Consider the following 22,627-nt stretch of genomic DNA (forward strand, 5'->3'; position numbering starts at 1 on the left):
CATGGTTCATGAGTTCGAGCCCCGTGTCAGGCTTCTGCACTGACAGTGCCTAGACTGCTTGGGATTCTCTCTCCTTCTCTCTCTGCCCCTCCCCCACTCATTCTCTCTCTCTCTCTCTCTCTCTCTCTCTCTCTGTGTCTGTCTCTCTCAAAAATAAAATAAAATAAAATAAAATAAAATAAAATAAAATAAAATAAAATAAAATAAAATAAAAGTTCTCCAAAGACTGATGCACAGTGAGTGCTGAGAACCCCTATCTGGTGACAAGGATAAAATCATTTTCCTTCTGTGAAGTGAAGGAGCAAATCTTCTAATATACATAAACATTCTCTTTAGGTTAATCCATTTCTTAACCCACATAGGAATCCAGGTCTATTTCTCAGATTGAATTTAATCCCAGGCATTCTCGTTTCCTCTGAGACAGAGGAAAGACACCAATAAGAATCTCTTACTTTTCTAGTTCATATGGCTTGAGGCATGGAATGCAGCACTCTTACCGAAGCTCTGTGGCCTTCTGAGCACACTCCAAAGAGCTTCTCTGTTCAAAATCTTCATCTTTGGACCACATTTTCTCAGGAGACTTGGGTGGCTCTTCCACCAGCATCGTATCGCTGGTCACAATATGAGCACTGTTAGACATGCACAGACCAATGAGTTTAGTCATAATTATAACTTTGCTGAAAGAAATTATACTCTTAGAATTAGGAACATTAAACACAAAAAGAAGACAGCAATTGCTGTTCTAGGCATTTAGAACTGGGTTCTCACATGTATGAAAAGAAGTTAAAGGAGTTAGTAATTTTGGTATGTGTGATGGTTAATCTTACAAAATATAGCTTCCAAGTGTCAAACAGAAGTATAAATTAATTATGACCTAAGAGAAAAATATAAAGGGGAAGAGAGGGAATACCTTCAATTAAGGAAAGGGCCTTTATTTGCCTTTCTTTCAAAGACAGAGAGATGCTGATTTCTCATATTTTAAGCAATGAAGTTGGAATTTGACCTAGGATTGACCTTCATCTTCTCTGATTATGCTGGAAGGATCTGAAAATGCCAACATTCACTTGTTCCCTAAATGATGTATTTCCAATTGAAGCTGAAAGAGTAACAGTGCAGGATAAAGGAGTAAGAACTTACGGTTCACTGAATTCACTGGATATTTCACCTCTGGTCTTTTCATTTGTCACATGTTCCTTGAATGTAGGAGGGGCTGTGTAACTCAGCCTGTCACTGGGCTCTGGAAGTTTAGACAGAAGATGCAGACTCTGCAACAGCTTTCTCCTGAACACCAAGGGCTAAAGGGAGTTTGAGAACTGGAGGAAATCCTTATAATAACCACTGATCTCAGAGGAGGGGTTCTCAGTCTTTACTCTTTTTTCCTTTTCCTCAATTCTTTTTTTTCTTTATTTTTTCATTTTTGAGAGAGAGAGAAAAAAAGAGAGTATTGGGGAAGGGCACAGGGAGAGAGAGAGAGAGAGAGAGAGAGAGAGAATCCTAAACAGGTTCCACGCTTGTCAGCGCAGAGTCCAACTAGGGAGTCGAACTCATCAAATGGTGAGATCATGACCTGAGCTGAAATCAAGAATTGCTTAACCAACTGAGCCACCTAGACACAGAGCTCAGACTTTACTCTTGCATAGATATGCAAACACAGACTTAATAAGTGAGGGGGGGCTACAGAGTGTCAAGTAAGTGAGTATAAATGGGAAGAAGAAAGCTGCAAAGAAGAAAGGGACTATGTGTCTTAAACTCTAATGCATCTTTACCTCTGATGGTGAGTATGTAACTGGTACTCAATAATGATGAAGTCAAACTGAACTGAAACTTAGACCTAACTAAAGACACCAAATTCCTATGGACCTAAATAAGGGATGAGTAGACAAGGTGAAGGAAATTTACTAAAACATTTTATTTAATTCAGTGTTGGGTTTCCTAGCAGCCACATACTCTTAGCCATTTGGAATACAGGAAGAAAAGAAATTGCAACTTCTCACTTACAGCCTGATTTCTAGGACTGGACTTCAGAATTGGGCTTTGGATGTTCCTGAACTCATGGAATTATATGCAAAGTTTTTTTTTTCCTTTTTTAAGTAGGCTCAGAGCAGAGCCCAATGCAGGGCTTGAACTCACGACCCTGAGATCAAGACCTGAACTGAGATCAAAAGTCAGAGGTGTAAGGAAGTGAGCCACCCAGGTGCCCCTGCAAAGTTTTGACTATGTGTATTTTTCTTGGGAGGAGGCCTCACTTTGATCGTGGGCTCAAAGGAGTCCACTTTCTCCTTTGAGAAAAAAAAAAAAAAAAAAGCTAAGAATCCCAGTTTTAGAGGCATGGCCACTTAGCCCAGGGCCTTATAGTCCCCATAAAGGGACCTGTCCAAAGATCACTCATCATCAGTGATAATTCTACTCTACTTTCTGGACCCCCTGCAGAACTTGGACAGCAGATTGCCTGTTTCCCTCATCTGCTTCTCTCCTCCGCGGTACTTCATGGTAAACAGAATTGTGAACCTGACATCTCACCTGGAGAAAAAAAGATTTTAGGAAGGTAGAAAGGACTGGAAACAAAAGGGCAAAATGGGGTGGTGGTGAAATAAAGCAGTGAGGAGGAAAATGAGGCTGCCAAATCAATTGTTCCAGTGTTTCAGCCTTGTTGGAAACTTGGTCCTCAAACTTACCCCTCTTGGGTTTCTCAGGCACCCGCGCACTGGCTGTGCGGAGCTGTCTCTGTCCCACGTGGACCCGAGGCTGGCTGCGGCGGGGGGCAGGGGTACCGACACACTGGAACTGCAGCTGCAGCCCATGCAATAGGGGGCACTGGTGCTTACTGGGGGGCTGCCGCCTCCCCTCCTTCCGCCGCGTCCCCTCCTTCCTCCGCCGCGGTGGTGCCAGCTGGTCTGCCTCGCGCACCTCTGCCCTCAGGTCCCGGCCCGAAGCCATCAGCCTGCGCGATGCTGTCCTCATCCTGAGAGCAAAAGTAGAGCCTGTTGGAAAGGGCCTCTCCTTCTGTGAGTTATGTTATTATTTCTACAGTTGATTTGGTGGCCAATCATCATGAACACATCTCTAACATAAATTTGTCTACTGTGGTCCATTACTTACACTTTAAGAAATTAATTTTCTATCCCCAATACACTAACTTTTTGAGGGCAGGGAGATTGTGGTATCCATCTTTGTTCATTCTATTGCAATGGTCACACAGTGATCTTAGTAAAAAAAGTGTGGGGGATTCATCAATATATTTATTTATATATTTATTTTAAAATTATAGGGGCACCTGGGTGGCTCAGTTGGTTAAGCGTCCAACTTCAGCTCAGGTCATGATCTTACGGTTCGTGGGTTGAGCCCCACTCAGTCTCTGCTCAGAGACTGGGGCCTGTTTCAGATTCTCTGTCTCCCTCTCTCTCTGCCCCTCCCCCACTCATGCTCTGTCTCTCTCTGTCTCAAAAATAAACAAACTATAAAAAAATTTTTTAATTAAAAAAAGTAAAATTATATACATTTACTTCTGTCCTAATAAATTGTGATTATGCTATAACATAATAACAAATGCGAATTTTTAAAGGGTTGATAATTAAATACAAGCATAAATTTTAATATTTAATTCTCCTATCTTAGTTGTCTGTACACCCCTATATATGAACCCAGCATTAAGGATTACTCTTCTATAGGCCCTTGTTTACACATCTATAGCCCCTAGTATATATTGAGTCTTACCTATAGTGGACAATCACGGTTTGTCATCTTCCTTTCTTTCTTTTTTTTTTTTTTTAAGTAATCTCTACACCCAATGTGGGGCTCAAACACACAACCCCGAGATCAAGAGTCTCATGCTCCACAGACTGAGCCAATCAGGAGCCCCCACTATCTGTCATCTTGACCTAAAATCATGCTTTCAACCCTCATCATCAGATTCTGTGGTCCCCCTGCCTGCCAGTTCTGACATACTATGTGGCTTTGGGCATGTCATTAACCTTTTGTGGTCAGTTTCCTCATGTATGAATAAAGATAAAATTAGCACTTGTCTCATTAAATTGTTATGAGAATTAAATAAATAAATGTTTGTAAAGTGTTGGGGTGCCTGAGTGGCTCAGTTAGTTAAGCATCTGACTTCAGCTCAGATCACAATCTCATGGCTTATGAGTTGGATCCCCGCATCAGGTTCTGTTGCTGACAGCTCAGCTTGGGGCCTGTTTCAGATTCTGTGTCTCCCTCTTTTGCTTTGCTCCTCCCTTGCTCATACCCTGTCTCTGTCTCTCTCAAGAATAAATAAAAAACATTAAAAAATTAAAAACATATATATATATATATATATATATATATATATGTAAAATGTTTAGAACAGTGCCGTGCAGGGGTGCCTGGGTGGCTCAATCAGTTAAGCATCTGACTCTTGGTTTCCACTTAGGTCATGATCTCTCTGTTCGTGAGTTCAAGCCGCACGTCAGGGTCTGTGCTGACAGCTCAGAGCCTGGAGCCTGCTTCAGATTCTGTGTCTCCCTCTCTCTCCACCCCTACCCCACTCACGCTCTGTCTCTGTCTCAAAAATAATAAAACATTTAAAAAATTTTTTAAGTGCAGTGCTGTGCATTGTGAGCACTGTAGGAGTTAGCTATTATTATTATTACATATCATATCCACACAAATCAAGTCATGAAATAGGCAAATTGTCCCAAGCCAGGAGTGATGGAATCTAATTTTTAGCCACTTAATATCTATAATCTCAAGTACTTTTTGGTTATCAACCAAGAAGCAAAATTTTTTGGCCTATGCAACCTTCTGCTTTCACCAGATTCTCAAGTTCTCTGCAATATAAAACAATCTCTCACTCTGAAGAGTGCTGGCATACAATGGAAGCTTGTATCTTGTAGATTCTGCATGAACCTCTGAATCACTCCTGGAGATTACCCCTGAGAAAGCAAAGAGCTGCTCTTGATATTTGGTAATTGGTCTAACCTAACCAGTTCCCAGTGTTGTTTGAAACTGGCCTGTTGTTCACAGCTAGGTTATGTTATTATCCTGTTGGACATAATCCCACAGAACACCAACATCAGACAAGGCCATTGAGACCATGATAGAGTGATACTGAACAAGACCACTGTTAATTTCATCTAAACACAAACACAAGGTCACTGTGCCACACACAAAATATCAAACATTCTCCTTTCCTGGTTAATAAGTAACTGCTATTCTAACCAATTACAGCTTTAGCTTCACTCTAGTCTACCTTCCCTGTAGATAATGATTAACTGAGATAAGCAAACGCAGTTGTCCCTCCTTTCTAATGGTATCACATATAGAGCAAACTCCTGTTACCTTAGACCCTCCCACAAATCACCCAAATGAAGCTCAAATCCTATAATAGATTCTCTTCTAACACATTCTCACTGAGATGACTATATCATCTACAGTGTGTATTTCTCTAGCTGCAGTGAGTAATAAGCCCAACTTGCTTAACTACAGGTGTGTTCCTGCTAGTCTTTGACTGGAAGGCATTGACACCAATATCTTCAAAATATGTCCTAGAGAGAAACTCTGAACTTTCAGAACTCCCATTCTTCCTATCTGTTAATCTATCCACACTCCATCTCAGACTCCTCTCCAGGTCTCATCCCAAGAGTTGCACTTTTTTTTTTTTAATGTTTTATTTATTTCTAGGAGAGAGAGAGAGAGACAGCGTGAGCAGGGGAGGGTCAGAGAGAGAGGGAGTCACAGACTCTGAAACAGGCTCCAGGCTCTGAGCTGGCTGTCAGCACAGAGCCCGACGCGGGGCTCAAACCCACGAACCGCGAGATCATGACCTAAGCGAAAGTCGGACGCTTAACCGACCCAGCCACCCAGGCGCCCCCAAGAGTTGCACTTTTGAAAGCCAGTAACATAAGGTTACTGTACATGGTATATTTTGGAGTTAAAGGCTTTTCAGCACAGTTACTCACTAGTTGTGACTTTAGGCAAGTTACTTAACCTCTTTATGTTTCCTTTGCCTCTTAATAGTACGTCCTCCCTCAGAGTATTAAATAAGTTAATCACATTTACAGTAAGTTTGTTAATACATATATATTATATGTATATATATAATATATATATATATATGCCTGATATAGGAAATGATCAATATGATTCTTGGTTTTGTTTTACAAATAAAAACCTCCTTCTCTTACTTGTCCCTGTTCCCCTTTGTTCCCTAGCTTTTAGAGTTAAGGAGAATGCAAGGTACCTTTTAATCTCATCCTGTTGCTTCCAAGAAAGTTCCTTCACCAATATGTGCTCTTCACGAAGACGAAACAAGCTGTCCTCCAATTCTTCCCGGCTCATTCTGTTCAAGGGTGGTTGAGTTTTTATATTCTTACCTAAAGTCCCAAAAAAGGGTAAATTGGGGCACGTGGGTGGCTTAGTCGGTTAAGCGTCCGACTTTCGCTTAGGTCATGATATCGCGGTCTGTGGGTTCGAGCCCCGCGGCGGGCTCTGTGCTGACTGCCAGCTCAGAGCCTGGAGCCAATTTCAGAGTCTGTATCTCCCTCTCTCTCTGCCCCTCCCCTGCTCACGCTGTCTCTCTCTCTCTCCTAGAAATAAATAAAAAATATTAAAAAACAAAAAACAAAAAAACAAAAAAGGGTAAATAGAGATTATTTTTACATGTAACTTTTTTTTTAACCCATCAGGTCTCTCATCACATTTTGCCTAGAGGGCTTCAATCCATCTGAGTCGAGTGTTTGAAAGGAAATTCAGGAAGTGTATGAAATGTGTGCTAATGGACTTCTTTTATCATTCCATATTATTCCTGGATATGGAATGTCATTCCATATTGTTTCAGCACAAGGTATGACTCAATGTCGTGTCTAGAAAGTACATTCTCTTTATAAAAAAAATCAAATAGGGCTGTTGGTCTACTTAATTTTTCTTTTTAATTTACTCTTCTATTTTTCCTACTTACTAGATAATTTGGACATAGACAAAGACTGTGCCCACAACCATCTTCAAACCTTTACTAAGGAAAATGATAGAAACCTTTCTTGACTACCAAAGAGTCATCTAATTTGTTTTTATGGTCTGAAGAAACTAATCCCAAAGTTGCCTCCTTGAAACAGAGCATCTGCTTGTTCTAAGCAGAGGAAGCTAGAGTACACTTTTCAGTGTGTGAATGTTCACTGGCTCAGACTCAGCTCTGATTGGATGGGAAAGATCCTAAAACCCCAGCACTCAAAATACAGCTCTTTCCCCAAAAGAAAGAGCTTAGAACTTCAGTCTCAGAACCACCTCAGCCACCACTACCTCCTCTCTGGTCTATCCTTTGGAAAAGATAAGTTTTTAAAGAAAGGGTTTATTAAAGTATAGTTGGCATGTAATAAGCTGAAAATATATTTAAAGTGTAAAATTTGGTCAATTTTGACATATGTTATAACTGTGAAACCATCACAATTAAGATAACAAACATATCCATGATTGCCAAGTTTCCTTGTGTCCCTTTATGAAGCATTCTCTGTACCCCATTCTAACCTAGTCCTAGTAGGATTGGTCCTACTTTAGTTTCCAGGAAACCAATGATATGCTTTATATCACTATAGTTTCTATTCTCTAAATTATATATAGATCAAATCATCCATTATGTAGCCATTTTATTTTTTAATTTTGGGGTGGTTGTTTTGACTTTTTTTCAAAAGTATAATTATTTTGAGATTCATCCATGGTTGATTGATTTCTCATATCAATAGTTCCTTTTGGTTGCTAGTAGTACTTCACTGTACAGATATACCATAATTTATTTATCCATTTATTGGTGGTAACTTGAACTGTTTCCAGGTTTTGGCTATTACAAGTAGAGTAGCTAATGAAAATATGTGTATAGGGGCGCCTGGGTGGCTTAGTCGGTTGAGCGTCCGACTTTCGCTTAGGTCATGATCTCGCGGTTCGTGGGTTTGAGCCCCGCGTCGGGCTCTGTGCTGACTGCCAGCTCAGAGCCTGGAGCCTGTTTCAGTCTGTGACTCCCTCTCTCTCTCACCCTCCCCTGCTCACGCTGTCTCTCTCTCTCTCTCCTAGAAATAAATAAAAAACAAAAAAAAACAAAAAAAATTGAAAATATGTGTATAAGTCTTTGTATGTACATTTTAAAATTTCTCTTGGGAAAATATGTAGGAATGAAATAGCTGGGTCATAAGACAGGTGTATGTTTAAATTTTTAAAAATCTGCTAAACTGTTTTCCAAATATATATCTCACAATATATTACATATATCTTTATTATTTCTCAGAACCACTTGAAAGTAAATTGTACATATAGTGTCCATTACTTTTTTTTTTAAAGTTTGTTTATTTTTGAGAGAGACAGAGATGGCATGAGCAGAGAAGGGGAAGAGAGATGGGGTGTGAGAGAATCCCAAGCAGGCTCCATGCTATTAGCACAGAGCCCAATGCAAGCCTTGAACTACAAAATCGTAAGATCATGATCTGAGCCAAAATCAAGTTCAACCAACTGAGCCACCCAGGTGCCCCTGTCCCATTACTTTTAAACACTTCATCATATTATTTCTTAAAAACAAGGACATAGCCATAGAATAAGCCTCATTCCATTACCCCTACATCTACTTGTTGGAATTATACTATAAGGTAAAGATTTCCCTTCACTACATTTATTTATTACTTAATATATTTATATGTATACAATCTCATGGATTCCTATTTTAGTTAATGGGTTATAATCCACTGATATCATTATACATTTTCCCTCAAAACTTTATTTTTTAACTTTTTAATTAAAAATTATTATTATTATTATTTTTACAAATAGTTTATTGTCAAATTAGTTTCCACATAACACTCAGTGCTCATCCCCAAAGTGCCCTCCTCCATGCCCATCCCCCCTCCCCCCCACATCCATCAGTCCTCAGTTTTTGTCAGCATTCAAGAGTCTCTCATGGTTTGCCTCTCTCCTTTTCCCCCACCATTTCCGCCCTTCTTCTCCCCCTTGTTCCTCCGTCAAGTTCCTCCTAATCCTCCTATACGTGCAAACATATGATATTTGTCCTTCTCTGCCTGACTTATTTCGCTCAGCATAACACCCTCAAGGTCCATCCATGTTGCTACACAGGAAACTAACAATAGAACTCCCCTATGACCCAGCAATAGCACTGCTAGGAATTTACCCAAGGGATACAGAAATGCTGAGGCATAGGAGCACATGTACCCCAATGTTCATAGCAGCACTCTCCACAATAGCTAAAACATGGAAAGAGCCTAAGTGTCCATCAACGGACGAATGGATCAAGAAGATGTGGTTTATCTATACCATGGAATACTACATGGCAATGAGAAATAAAAATTATTTTTAATGTTTATTTTTGAGAGAGACAGAGCATGAACACGGGAGGGACAGAGAGAGAGGGAGATACAGAATCTGAAGCAGGCTCCAGGCTCTGTGCTAAATGTTAGCACAGAGTCTGACATGGGGCTCGAAGTCACAAACCGTGAGATCCTGACCTGACCTGAAGTCAGATGCTTAACTGACTGAACCACCCAGGCGCCCCTAATTTTTATCCTTTTTTTTTTTCTTTAAAGAGCACAAAAGCAGGGGAAGGACAGAGAGAGAAGGAGAAGGAGAATCCCACGGAGGCTCTATGCCCAGTGTGTGAAGCCCAATGTGGTGCTTTGATCTCATGACTGTGAGATCATGACCTGAGTCAAAAATCAAGAGTTGGAGGCTCAACTGACTGAGCCACCCAGGCACCCTTATCTTATTCATCGTCAGCTCAAATTGTCCCAGATTCAGCCAGTGTGAGACTTTCCAGCTGGTTCTAGTGTCCTTTTAAAATATCTCTATAGGGTCGTGAGTTCAAGCTCAATGTTCAGCATAGAAGCTACATATATATATACACGTATATACACATATGTACATATATATACATATATACACACATATATATGAGACCTGGCAGTCTCAGTGAATAGGACATGTGACTTTTGATCCTGGGGTCTGGAATTCAAGCCCCACATTGGGTATAGAGCTTACTTAAAATCAAACCAAAAACTAAGAGCTGGGTGACATGAAAAGATATTCAACATCACTAATAATCAAAGAAATGCAGGGGCACCTGAGTGGCTCAGTTGGTTAAGAGTCTGACTTTGGCTCAGGTCACGATCTCATGGTTCATGGGTTCAAGCCCCACGTCGGGCTCTGCACTGATAGCTCAGAGCCTGGAGCCTGTTTCAGATTCTGCATCTCCCTCTCTCTCTGCCCCTCCCCCACTCATGCTGTCTCTACCTCAAAAATTAACTATAAAAAAAATTTTTTTTAAAAAGGAAATGCAAATTTGCAAATTAAAGTCACAATGAGATATATCACCTTTACCTATCAGAATGGCTAGTATCTATCAAAAAGACAAGAAATATCAAGTGTAGGTGTGGATGTGGAGAAAAAGGAATCCTCATGCAACATTGGTGGGAACATAAATTGATATAGCCACTGTGGAAAACAGTATGGAGTTATCTCAAAAAATTAAAAATAGAATTACCATATAATCCAGTAATTTAGCTACTGCGTGATTACCATTAAAACACTAAACACATTTAAACTAACCAAAACACTAATTTAAAAAGATATATACATGGCTTATGTTTACTTTAGCATTATTTAGAATAGCCAAGACATGGAAGCAACTCGGCACCTGGGTAGCTCAGACAGTTGAGTGTCTGACTCTTGATTTTGGCTCAGGTCATGATCCTATGGTCATTAAATTGAGCCACGTGTTGGGCTCTGGTGCTGAGTGTGGAGCCTGCTGGAAGATTCTTTCTCTTTCTCCCTCTTCCCTTTTTCCCAGTTCTCTCACTAAATTAAAAAAAAAGAAGAAGAAAGGAAACAACCCAAGATAGATGAATGGATAAAGATGTGGTATATATATATACAGGGGCGACTGGGTGGCTCAGTCGGTTGAGTGTCCGACTTCAGCTCAGGTCATGATCTCACAGTTTGTGAATTTGGGCCCCATGTTGGAACTCTGCTGACAGCTCAGAGCCTGGAGCCTGCTTTGGATTCTGTGTCTCCGTCTCTCTCTGCCCTTCCCCATCTTGCGCTGTCTCTCTGTCTCTCTCAAAAATAAATAAACATTGGGGCACCTGGGTGGCTCAGTCGGTTAAGCATCTGACTACGGCTCAGGTCATGATCTAGCAGTTCATGGGTTCGAGCCCTGCGTCAGGCTCTGTGCTGAGAGCTCAGAGCCTGGAGCCTGTTTCAGATTTTGTGTCTCCCTCTCTCTCTGACCCTCCCCTGCTAACACTGTCTCTCTCGCTCTCAGAAATAAATATTTAAAAAATTTTTTTAAATAAATAAACATTTTAAAACTGTGGCGTATATATTAGATTACTCAGCCATAAAAAATAAGATCTTGCCATTTGTAACAAATGGATGGGCCTAGAAGATATTATTCTAAGTGACATAAGTCAGATAAAGGCAAGTACAATATGATTTTACTTATACGTGCAACCTTAAAAAAAAAAAAAAGCAGAAACAAACCCACAAATACAGAGAACTGGTGGTTGCCAGAAGGAAGGGGTAGAAGGATAGGCAAAATGGGGGAAGGAAAGTGGGAGTTACGGAATGAATAAGTCAGGGATGAAAGGTATAACATAGGGAATACAGACAATGGTGTTGAATAGAGATAGTAGCTACACTTGTAATGAGCATAGGTAGTATAAGAGTTCATGAATCACTATGCTGTACACCTGAAACTGATGTAAAATTGTGTGTCAACTATACTTCAATTAAAAAAAAAGTTTCTTGATGCACCTGGGTGGCTCAGTCGGTTGAGCATCCTACTTTGGCTCAGGTCATGATCTCACAGCTTGTGAGTTCAAGCCCCGCTTTGGGCTCTGTGCTGACAGCTTAGAGCCTACAGTCTGCTTTGGTTTCTGTGTCTCCAGTTCTCTCTTTGCCCCTCACCTGCTTGTGCGCTCACTCTCTCTCCCTCTATCTCTTGGAAATAAATAAACATTAGAGAAAAACAATTTTTATGTTTCTTTTCTCCCAAAGTTTCTAAAATAAATTCAAGATTGCTTAGAATGGGGGTGAATAAAATAGATATAACTTCCAAACCAATGAACTTACAAAATAATGCAGCTGACTGCTAGACAAACTTAGCTTAACAGGAAACAAAGTATGATCACTAGGAAGAAAAAAAATTTTTTAATGTTTATTTATTTTAAGAGAGAATGTGTGTGAACAGGAGAGGGGAAGAGGAGGAGAGAGAGAATCCTAAGCAGGCTCCACACTGTCAGCACAAAGCCCAAGGTGGAGCTCAATTCCATGACACTGGGATCATGACCTAAGCCGAAATCAAAAGTAGGACACTTAATTGACTGAGCCACCCAGGTGTCCCCAAGGAAGAAAATTTTTAACATGACCATAAACCTTAATGAAAATCTGCATTTATAATAAGCACTTTACTTCATTTACTTTTAACTATTTCATACATAACAGGAATAAAATTGGATACAGTTTGTAATAAAACCTACAAAAGTTTATTCTTCCACAAAGTCAATATGTAAATCCTTCATTCTGGCACCTTCCTCTGAACAAAATTAAGTTATTTGGGTTTTTTGGTCATGTGGATGGCCTCAAAACTGACTAAACTCTCTAGGTGGTTAGGTGCTGCACAGGGTTTTCAGTCACTAATATTGTGACTTTTCTGACTTTGAAAATGATCTCAGCCAGTTCATATTTCAGTTCATGGAAGAGTTAAAGCTTTGAGAAGCACAAAACCCCCAGTTGTACACTGCTAAAGAGCATAATGAACATAATAGATTTTTCAATTATTAAAAAATTATGATCCATTTAGCATCAGTAATTGAACAAGCTCTAGACATTATATAGCTTTGTTACCTCCTGGCTTGACTAGGTCCTCCTCTTTTTTTTTTTTTTTAATTAAACACATTTTATTTTAATGTCTTATACAAATGAAAATGAAACCCAAAATTTATTGGATGTAGTTAAACACAGGGCTGATGGGGAAAGTTGTAGCTGTAAATGTCTATATTAAAACAGAAGATCTTAAATCAAGCCTCGAGAAATTAGAAAAAGAAGAGGAAGCTAAACCCAAATTAAGCAGAAGGAAGGAAATAATAAAGAGAAGAGCAGGAATAAATCAAACAGGAAGCAGAAAAACAATAGTGAAAATTAATGAAACAAAAATTGGTTCTTAGAGAGATCAATGAAGTTAACAAAACTTAAGCTAGACTGACCAAGATAAAAGAGAGAAGACTCAAATTACTAAAATCAGAAATGAACAAAGTAACATCACACTAACTTAAAGAATAGAAAGAATTATATGGGAATGCTAAAAACAATTGTATGTCAACAAATTAGATAACCTAGGTACAGAGGACAATTCCCTAGAAAGACACAAATTACTAAAATCTACTCAAGAGGAAACAAAAAATCTGAACAGATGTAGGAGACGGAATTTTTAATAAAAAAACATCCCACAAAGAAAAGTCCAAGCCCAGATGACTTCACTGATGAATTCTACCAAATGTTTAAAGAAGAATTCATATTAATCCTTCACAAAGTCTTCCAAAAAATAGAACAGACAATAGTTCCCAATTTATTACATGAGTCTGAAACCAAAGACATCACAAGAAAGAAACTACAGATCAATATTTCTTATAACTACAGACACAAAATCCTCGACAAGAAAATAGCAAACTGAATCAAGCAACACATAAAAAGGTTTTTAACCAGGGGCACCTGGGTTGCTCAGTCAGTTGCATATCTGGCTCAGGTCATGATCTCATGGTTCATGAGTTTGAGCCTAACATTTTACTGGAAGTTCTATCCATGGAAATTAGGCATGAAAAAGAAAATACATCCAAATCAGAAAAGAAGTAAAACTATCTGTATTAACAGATACAGAAAATCCTAAGGAATCCACTTTATTTTTTTAATTTTTTAAAATGTTTTATTTATTTCTGAGAGCGAGAGCGAGAGAGCAAGAGAGCGAGCGTGAGCGAGAGCGAGCGAGCAGGAGAGAGAAAGAGCGAGGGAGAGCGAGGGAGAGCGAGGGAGAGAGAGAGCATGAGCTGGGGAGAGTCAGAGAGAGAGGGAGACACAGAATCCGAAGCGGGCTCCAGGCTCTGAGCTAGCTGTCAGCAGCACAGAGCCCGATGCAGGACTCAAAACCATGAACCACGAGATCATGACCTGAGCCAAAGTCAGACACTCAACCGACTGAGCCACCCAGGTGCCCCTAAGGAATCCACTTTAAAAAAAGTAATAAGAGGGGCACCTGGGTGGCTCAGTTGAATACGCCTCTAACTCTAGATTTCAGCTCAGGTCATGATCTCACAGTTTGTGAGACTGAGCCCTGCATTGGGCTCCAAACTCAAAGTATGAAGCCTGCTTGGGATTCTGTCTCCTTAGCCCTGCCCTCTCTGCCCCACCCCTGCTCATGTATGCACTCTTTCAAAATAAATAAACTTTAAAAATACTACTAGAATTAATACAGGAGTTCACTAAGGTTTTAGGGTACAGGATCAGTACACAAGAATCAATGATATTCCTATCTACTAGCAATGAACCATCCTAAGACTAAATATAACAAATCAGTTTACAATAGCATAAAAATAAAACATATGGGAATGTATAAAAGGGGTATAAAATTTTTACACTGAAATCTATAAATCATTTAAAGGAATTAAAAAATGTTTAAATAAATAGGAAGACATCCCATGTTCATGGATTTAAAGACTTGATACTGATAAGATGGCAATACTTCCACAATTCACATACACATTCAATGTATTCCCTATCAAAAGTCCAGTTGGCTTTTTTCTTCCCCAGACACTGACAAGCTGATCCTAAAGTTCATATGGAAATACAAGGAATCCAGAATAGATAAAATAACCTTAAAAAAGGATAAGGTTGGAGGATTCATACATCCTGAATTCAAAACTTACTACAAAGCTACAATAATCAAGACAGCACAGTACTGACAAAGGATTCGTATGTAGATTAATGCAATAAAATTGGGAGTCCAGAAGTAAACCCTTATATTTACAGTTAAGTGCTTTCCAACAAGTGTGCCAAGAAAATTCAATGGAGAAAGATTTTTTTTCCACAAATGGTGCTGGATGGCTAGAAAGAAACATGCAAAAGAATGAATTTGGATCCTTACTTCACACCATGTAAGAAACTAACTCAAAATGAATTACAGACCTAAATGTAAGAGCTAAAACTATAAAATCCTTATAAGAAAACATACAAGTAGACCTAAGTGTCCCTGGATTAGGCAGTGTTAAATATGACACTATGAAGTTAGACGTGAAACCAAAACCACAAGTGACAAGAGAAAAACTGGACTTCATCAAAATTAACTTTCGTGATCTGGACTATCAAGAAAGTGCAAAGACAGACTTCAAGCTGTATTACAAAGCTGTAATCATCAAGACAGTATGGTACTGGCACAAAAACAGACTCTCAGATCAATGGGACAGAATAGAGAACCCAGAAATGGACCCACAAATGTATGGCCAACTAAACTTTGACAAAGCAGGAAAGAATATCCAATGGAATAAAGACAGTCTCTTCAGCAAGTGGTGCTGGGAGAAGTGGACAGCAACATGCAGAAAAATGAACTTGGACCGCTTTCTTACACCATAAACTCAAAATGGATGAAAGACCTAAATGTAAGACAGGAAGACATCAAAATCCTTGAGGAGAAAGTAGGCAAAAACATCTTTGACCTTGACTGCAGCAAATTCTTACTCAACATGTCTCCAGAGGCAAGGGAAACAGAAGCAAAAACAAACTATTGGGACCTCAACAAGATAAAAACTTCTGCACTGCTGCAAAGGAAACAATCAACAAAACTAAAAGACAACCAACAGAATGGGAAAAGATACTTGCAAATGACATATCAGATAAAGGGTTAGTATTCAAAATCTATAGAGAACTTATCAAACTCAAGACCCAAAACACAAATCATCCAGTGAAGAAACAGGCAAATGACATGAATAGATACTTCTTTAAAGAAGACATCCAGATGGCCAGCTGACACATGAAAAAATGCTCAACGTCACTCATCATCAGGGAAATATAAATCAAAACTACAATGAGATACCTCCTCACACCTGTCAGCAACTCAGGCAACAACAGATGTTGGCGAGGAAGCAGATAAAGAGGATCTCTTTTACACTGCTGGTGGGAATGCAACTGGTGCAACCACTCTGGAAAAACAGTATGGAGATCCTCAAAAAATTAAAAATAGAACTACCCTGTGACCCAGAAATTGCACTAATAGGTAATTATCCAAGGGATACAGGTATGCTGTTTCAAAGGGGCACATGCACCCCAATGTTTATTGCAGCACTATCAACAATAGCTAAAGTATGAAAAGAGCCCAAATGTGTATCAATGGATGAATGGATAAAGAAGATGTTGTATATTGGGGTGCCTTGGTGGCTTAGTCGGTTAAGTCCGACTTCAGCTCAGGTCATGATCTCATGGTTCACGGGTTCAAGCCCTGTGTCGGGCTCTGTGCTGACAGCTAGCTCAGAGCCTGGAGCCTGCTTCAGATTCTGTGTCTCCCTCTCTCTCTAACTCTCCCTGGCTCATGCTGTCTCTCTCTCTCAGAAATGAATAATACATTAGGAAAAAAAAAAAAGAAGATGCTGTATATACATATATGATGAAGTATTACTCAGCAATCAAAAAGAATGAAATCTTGCCATTTGCAACTATGTGGATGGAACTAGAGGGTATTATGCTAAGTGAATGAGTCAGTCAGAGAAAGACAAATATCATATGACTTCACTCATATGAGGACTTTAAGATACAAAACAGATGAACATAAGGGAAGGGAAGCAAAAATAAAAACAGGGAGTGAGACAAAAATGTAAGAGACACTTAAATATAAAGAACAAACAGAGGGTTACTGGAGGGGTTGGGGAGGGGAGATGGGCTAAATGATAAGGGGCCTTAAGGAATCTACTCTTCAAATCATTGCTGCACTATATGCTAACTAACTTGAATGTAAATTTTAAAAAATTAATAGAAAAAGAAAGAGGAAAGACATCCTACAGAATGGGGAAAATATTTGCAGTTCATATATCTGATAAGAGATTAGTATCTAAAATACAAAAAGAACTCTTACAACTGACAATATAAGACAAATAACTCAATGGAAAAATGGAAAAAGGATCAGAATGCTTAGGTGGCTCAGTCAGTTGAGCATCTGACCTCAGCTCAGGTCATGGTCTCAAGGTTCACAAATTCAAGCCCTGCATCAGGCACTGTGCTGATAGCTCAGAGTGTAGAGCCTGCTTCGGATTCTGTGTCTCCCTCTCTCTCTCTCTGTCTCCCCCACTCGTTCTCTCATTCTTTCTCTCTTTCAAAAACAAGCAAACATTTTAAAAAATGGACAAAGGATCGAAGGAGACATTCTTCCAAAGAAGCTAAACAAGTGGATCATAAACATATGAAAGATGTTCAGTTTGATTATTCATTAGGGAAGTACAAATCAAAACCACAAAAGAATAAATTTTTAAAAACAAAACAGGAGGGGTGCCTGGATGGCTCATTTGGATAAGTGTCCTTTTCTTGGTTTGACTCAGGTCATGATCTTGTGGTTCCTGAGATCGAGCCCTGCACTGGGCTCTGCCAAGTGCAGAGCCTACTTGGGATTCTCTCCCTCCTACCCTACTTGCAGAGTCTCTATCTCTTTCAAAATCAATAAACAAACATTAAACACACACACACAAGAGATGACTTCAATAACAAGGAGGATATGAAAAAAATGGAACTCTCATACATTGTTGGTAGAAACATAAAAGGGCATGATTGGTTTAAAATCAGTGTTGCAATTCTTCAAAATGTTAAATGTAGAGCTACCATATGACCTAGCAATTCCACTTCTGGGTATATACCTAAGAAACATAAAAACAGGTCCACACAAAAATTTGTACACAAATGTTCATAGCAGCATTATTCATAACAGCCCCAAGGTGAAAATAATCCAAATGTCCACCAATTTATGAATATATAAACAAATGTGGGATGTCCATAAGATGAAATATTATTATGCAATAAAAAGGAATGAAGGCATTGATAAATGATATAACATGGAAGAACTTTGGAAACATTATGCTAAGTGAAAGAAGCCAGACACACACAAAAATATATTATATGATTCCATTTACACAAAATGTCCAGACCAGGCAAATTGATAGAGACTGAAAGCAGATGAGTGATTATGAGGGGCAGGCTGTGGGGACATAGGAAATGTCTGCTACTGGATTTCTTTTTTTCTTTTTTTAAAGTTTATTTTGAGAAAGAGAGTGAGCACACAAGCACACAGGGGAGAGGCAGGGAGAGAGGGAGAAAGAATTCCAAGCAGGCTCTGTGCTATTGGTGCAAAGCCTATGTGGGGCTCAAATTCATGAACCATGAGATCATGAACTGAGTTGAGATCAAGAGTCTGATGATTAACTGACTGAGCCATCCCAGTGCCCCACTAGAGGGTTTCTTTTGAGGTAATTAAATGTTCTAAAATTAGTGGGTATGAGTGCAAAACTGTCAATATAATAAAACTTGCTGAATTGTACAATTTGAAAGTGAATTTTATGGCATGTAAATTACATCCCAATAAAACTGTTATATATAATATATACAATATCCATTATATATGTATAATTATAAAAATTTTATTATATACATCTCACACATATAAATGAAATAAAACATATGGACGGTTTGAAGAATAATAAATGTATACACAAACAAACATACTAGCCTAAGAAACAGAACATTACTAACACACTAAGAACCCTCTGCAAGTTCCCACATATCCTATTCCCTTCCTCCCCCAGAGGTGATTACTACCTTAAATGTTATATCATTACTAACTGCTGTATATTTCTTTTTTTTTAATTTAAATTTTTAATGTTTATTTTGAGAGACAGAGAGAGAGACAGCAAGCACATTAACAGGGGAGGGGCGGAGACAAAGAATCCTAAGCAGGCTCTGTACTGGCAGATGCAGGGCTTAATCTCATGACTATGAGATCATGACCTGAGCTGAAATCAATAGTTGGATGCTTAACTGACTGAGCCACCCAGGCGGGCCTGCCTTATATGTCTTTATAATTTTATAAAGAAAATTAGACCCATGGGGACAACATGGGGAGCCATAGGTGCATGATTCTGAACTGGGAAAGAGAAAACAGGTCACGTAGGCAAGAATGGGAGGGATCCCCTTCTGTGGAGAGACAAAGGGAAGAGATAGAGAGGCTGAACAAGAGAAAAACCACGGACCCGGATTGGGACAAAGATCCAATCTCTAATTGTGGGGTTTTCTCTGGACTAAGGCCAGCTGCCCTGTTTGTGCACCTGGGGAGGAAGAGAACCAGTCCAGGGCTCAGTAACTAGTCCAGAGGTGCAGTCCCCAGTGGGAGAAAGCAATTCCCTCCCTGGAGTGCTATGGGAAGAAGGTATAGAACTGTTCAGTGGACAAAGGCTGCCTGCACCTGCCAGCCAGAGGCCATATATCAGTGGTGCAGAGCAGCACTTCCCTGGAACCAGGGCATAGGGAGCAGGACCCTTTAAGATACTGGGGTTTAAATCTCAGCCTAGAGCCAGAGAGCACAGATGTCAGTGAGTGGGACAAACTGCCTCATTTGTGCCCACAGCACTGTGAGGACAGCCTGAACAGAGTGGTTTGGGACTCCTAGTCAGTGGAGGAGTTGTTCTCCCCATCACCAACAAGGTGGAGCCTCAAGGAATTGAACAGCAGGGCCACAGGCCTGACCTGCCGACACCGAGCCACACCCCTCTGCACCTCCTAACTGCATATCTACCAGAGCAGGATTGATGCTGATGAACTAGGTGGTCCCTCCTGCAGACCAGCGCTGCCACCAGTTCGAAGTCACCCAGTGGTTTTGCATTTCCTGATTTAATTTGTGGACAATTCTTATTTTATATACATGTATACATATAAATATCTTCCTTTTCTCCTTCTTATTTCTTCCCTCCTCTAGTCTGGTTATGCTGGTTGTTGGTTTGTTTAAGCAGACATATTTAATCTATTGTCTTTACACCTATTCTATATTTCCTTCTTTATTTTCCTCTCTCTCTCTCTCTGGATTAAGCCGTATAGTTTCTCTGCACAGTCAATTTTCTTTTCTTTTTTCTCCACTCCTATCATTTCTCTCTTTGTATGGTATAAGGCTTCTTCCATCAACAATGCCCCCACCCTGTTGTTTTGCTGTAGCTGGTGTTTTTCATTTTTTTTTCCTGTTTTTGTTTGTTTGTTTGTTTGTTTATCTTTTCCAGGGGTACTTCAACAACAAATCAAAGCACACCTGGTGGAGGGTCCAAAACATCACTACAGGTAGGGAGATAAAGCAACCAGACTCACAGCAACAGAGAGCAAGTAACACACTCCAACAAACACCTCTTGAAGGGCCAAGCTGTCTAGGGCCCTTCAAGTCAATGTATGACTCCTGTATGTGCTCACAGGTGCAGGACACATAAGCTTTTAAAACACATAAGGGACAGAAAACTATTCAAAATTATGAAACAGAAGAATTGTCCTCAAAAGAAATCCCAGGAAGAAATTACACCTAAAGAAGTGATCAAAACAGATAAAAAAAAAAGTATAACTGAACAAGAATTTAGAATAATAGTCATAAGATTACTTGCTGGGCTTGAAAAAAGCATAGAAGACAGCAGAGTCTATTGCTGCAGAGATCAAGGATCTGAAAAATAGTCACGATGAATTAAAAAGTTCTGTAAATAAGGTACAAAATAGAGGCAGTGACAGCAAGGATTGAAGAGGCAGAGGGGAGAATAAGTGACATAAAGATAAAATTATGAAAAAAAGGAAGCCGAGAAAAAGAGAGATAAAAAAATTCTGGCCCAAGAGGGGAGAATTAGAGAACTAAGTGATTCAATGAAATGTAATGATATCTGTATCATAGGAGTTCCAGAAGAAGAGCTAAAAAGGGGTGGAAGGTGTACCTGAACAAATCATAGCTTGAAAACTTCCCCAATCTAAGGAAGGAAATAGATATTGAAATCCAGGAGGCACAGAGAATTCCCTTCAAATATAACAGGAATCATTCTTCTGCACGACATATCATAGTGAAACTGGCAAAATACAAAGATAAATAGGGAATTCTGAAAGCAGCTAGGGACAAATGGGCCTTAACCTACAAGGGTAGACACATAAGGGTAGTAAAGACCTATCTACTGAAACTTGACAGGCCAGAGGGACTGGCAGGAAATACTGAATGTGCTGAATAGGAAAAATATGCAGCCAAGAAACCTTTATCCAGCAAACCTGTCATTTAGAATAGGAGAGATAAAGGTATTCCCAGACAATCAAAAACTGAAGGAGTTCATTTTCACTAAACAAGCCCTGCAAGAAATCCTAAGTGGGACTCCATGAGTAGAATGTTGCAAAGACCACAAAGGACCAGACGTCACTACAAGAATGAAACCTAGAGATAACAAAATGACTCTAAATCCATGTCTTTCAATAATAAAACCAAATGCAGATGGATTAATGCTCCAATCAAATAACATAGGGTATCAGAATGGATGAAGAAATAAGACCCATCTATTTGCTGTCTACAAGAGACCCATTTTAGATGTAAGAACACCTTAAGATTGGAAGTGAGGGGATGGAGAACCATCTTATGCTACTGGAAGTCAAAATAAAGCTGGAGTAAAAATGAACTATTGGGACCTCCTCAAGATTAAAAGCTTCTGCACAGCAAAGGAAACAATCCATAAAACTAATAGACAACCGACGGAATGGGAATAGATAGTTACAAATGACATATCAGATAAAGGGCTAGTATCCAAAATCTATAAAGAACTCACCAAACTCCACACCCAAAAAACAAACAATCCAGTGAAGAAATGGGCAGAAGATAAGAACAGACACTTCTCCAAAGAGGACATCCAGATGGCCAACAGACACATGACACGATGCTCAGCATCCCTGCTCATCAGGGAAATACACATCAAAACCACACTGAGATACCACCTCACGCCAGTCAGAGTGGCTAAAATGAGCAAATCAGAAAACTCTAGATGCTGGCGAGGATGTGGAGACATGGGCACCCTCCTACGCTGTTGGTGGGAATGCAAACTGGTGCAGCCCCTCTGGAAAACAGTGTGGAGGTTCCTCAAAAAATTAACAATAGAACTCCCCTATGACCCAGCAATAGCACTGCTAGGAATTTATCCAAGAGATACTGGAGTGCTGATACAGAGGGGCACATGTACCCCAATGTTCATAGCAGCACTCTCCACAATAGCCAAAACATGGAAAGAGCCTAAGTGTCCATCAACTGATCAATGGATCAAGAAGATGTGGTTTATCTATATGATGGAATACTACATGGCAATGAGAAAGAATGAAATCTGGCCATGTGTAGCAACATGGATGGAACTTGAGGGTGTTATGCTGAGCAAAATAAGTCAGGCAGAGGACAGCTACCATATGTTTGCATGTATAGGAGGATTAGGGGGAATTTAACAGAGGACCATGGGGGAGAAGAAGGGGAAAAATAGTGGGGGAGAGGGAGGGAGGCAAACCATGAGAGACTCTTGAATGCTGAGAACAAACTGAGGGCTGATGGGGG

General features: G+C 39.7%; 1 protein-coding gene across 1 annotated transcript in view; it reads right to left on the minus strand.

Moving 5' to 3' along the window:
* Positions 1-22,627, minus strand: part of RPGRIP1 (RPGR interacting protein 1) — an 85,643-nt gene that overhangs the window by 60,362 nt on the left and 2,654 nt on the right. The window contains exons 2-5 of the mRNA XM_039245257.1: positions 6,215-6,347; positions 2,676-2,962; positions 1,138-1,237; positions 498-629 (exon numbers count right to left, since the gene is read on the minus strand). Of these exons, the coding sequence (XP_039101188.1) occupies positions 498-629; positions 1,138-1,237; positions 2,676-2,962; positions 6,215-6,347 (652 nt within the window). The remainder of the gene's footprint in view (positions 1-497; positions 630-1,137; positions 1,238-2,675; positions 2,963-6,214; positions 6,348-22,627) is intronic.

This window comes from Hyaena hyaena, unplaced genomic scaffold, assembly GCF_003009895.1.
Source record: "Hyaena hyaena isolate Hyena2069 unplaced genomic scaffold, ASM300989v1 scaffold_256, whole genome shotgun sequence".
Lineage (NCBI taxonomy): Eukaryota > Metazoa > Chordata > Mammalia > Carnivora > Hyaenidae > Hyaena > Hyaena hyaena.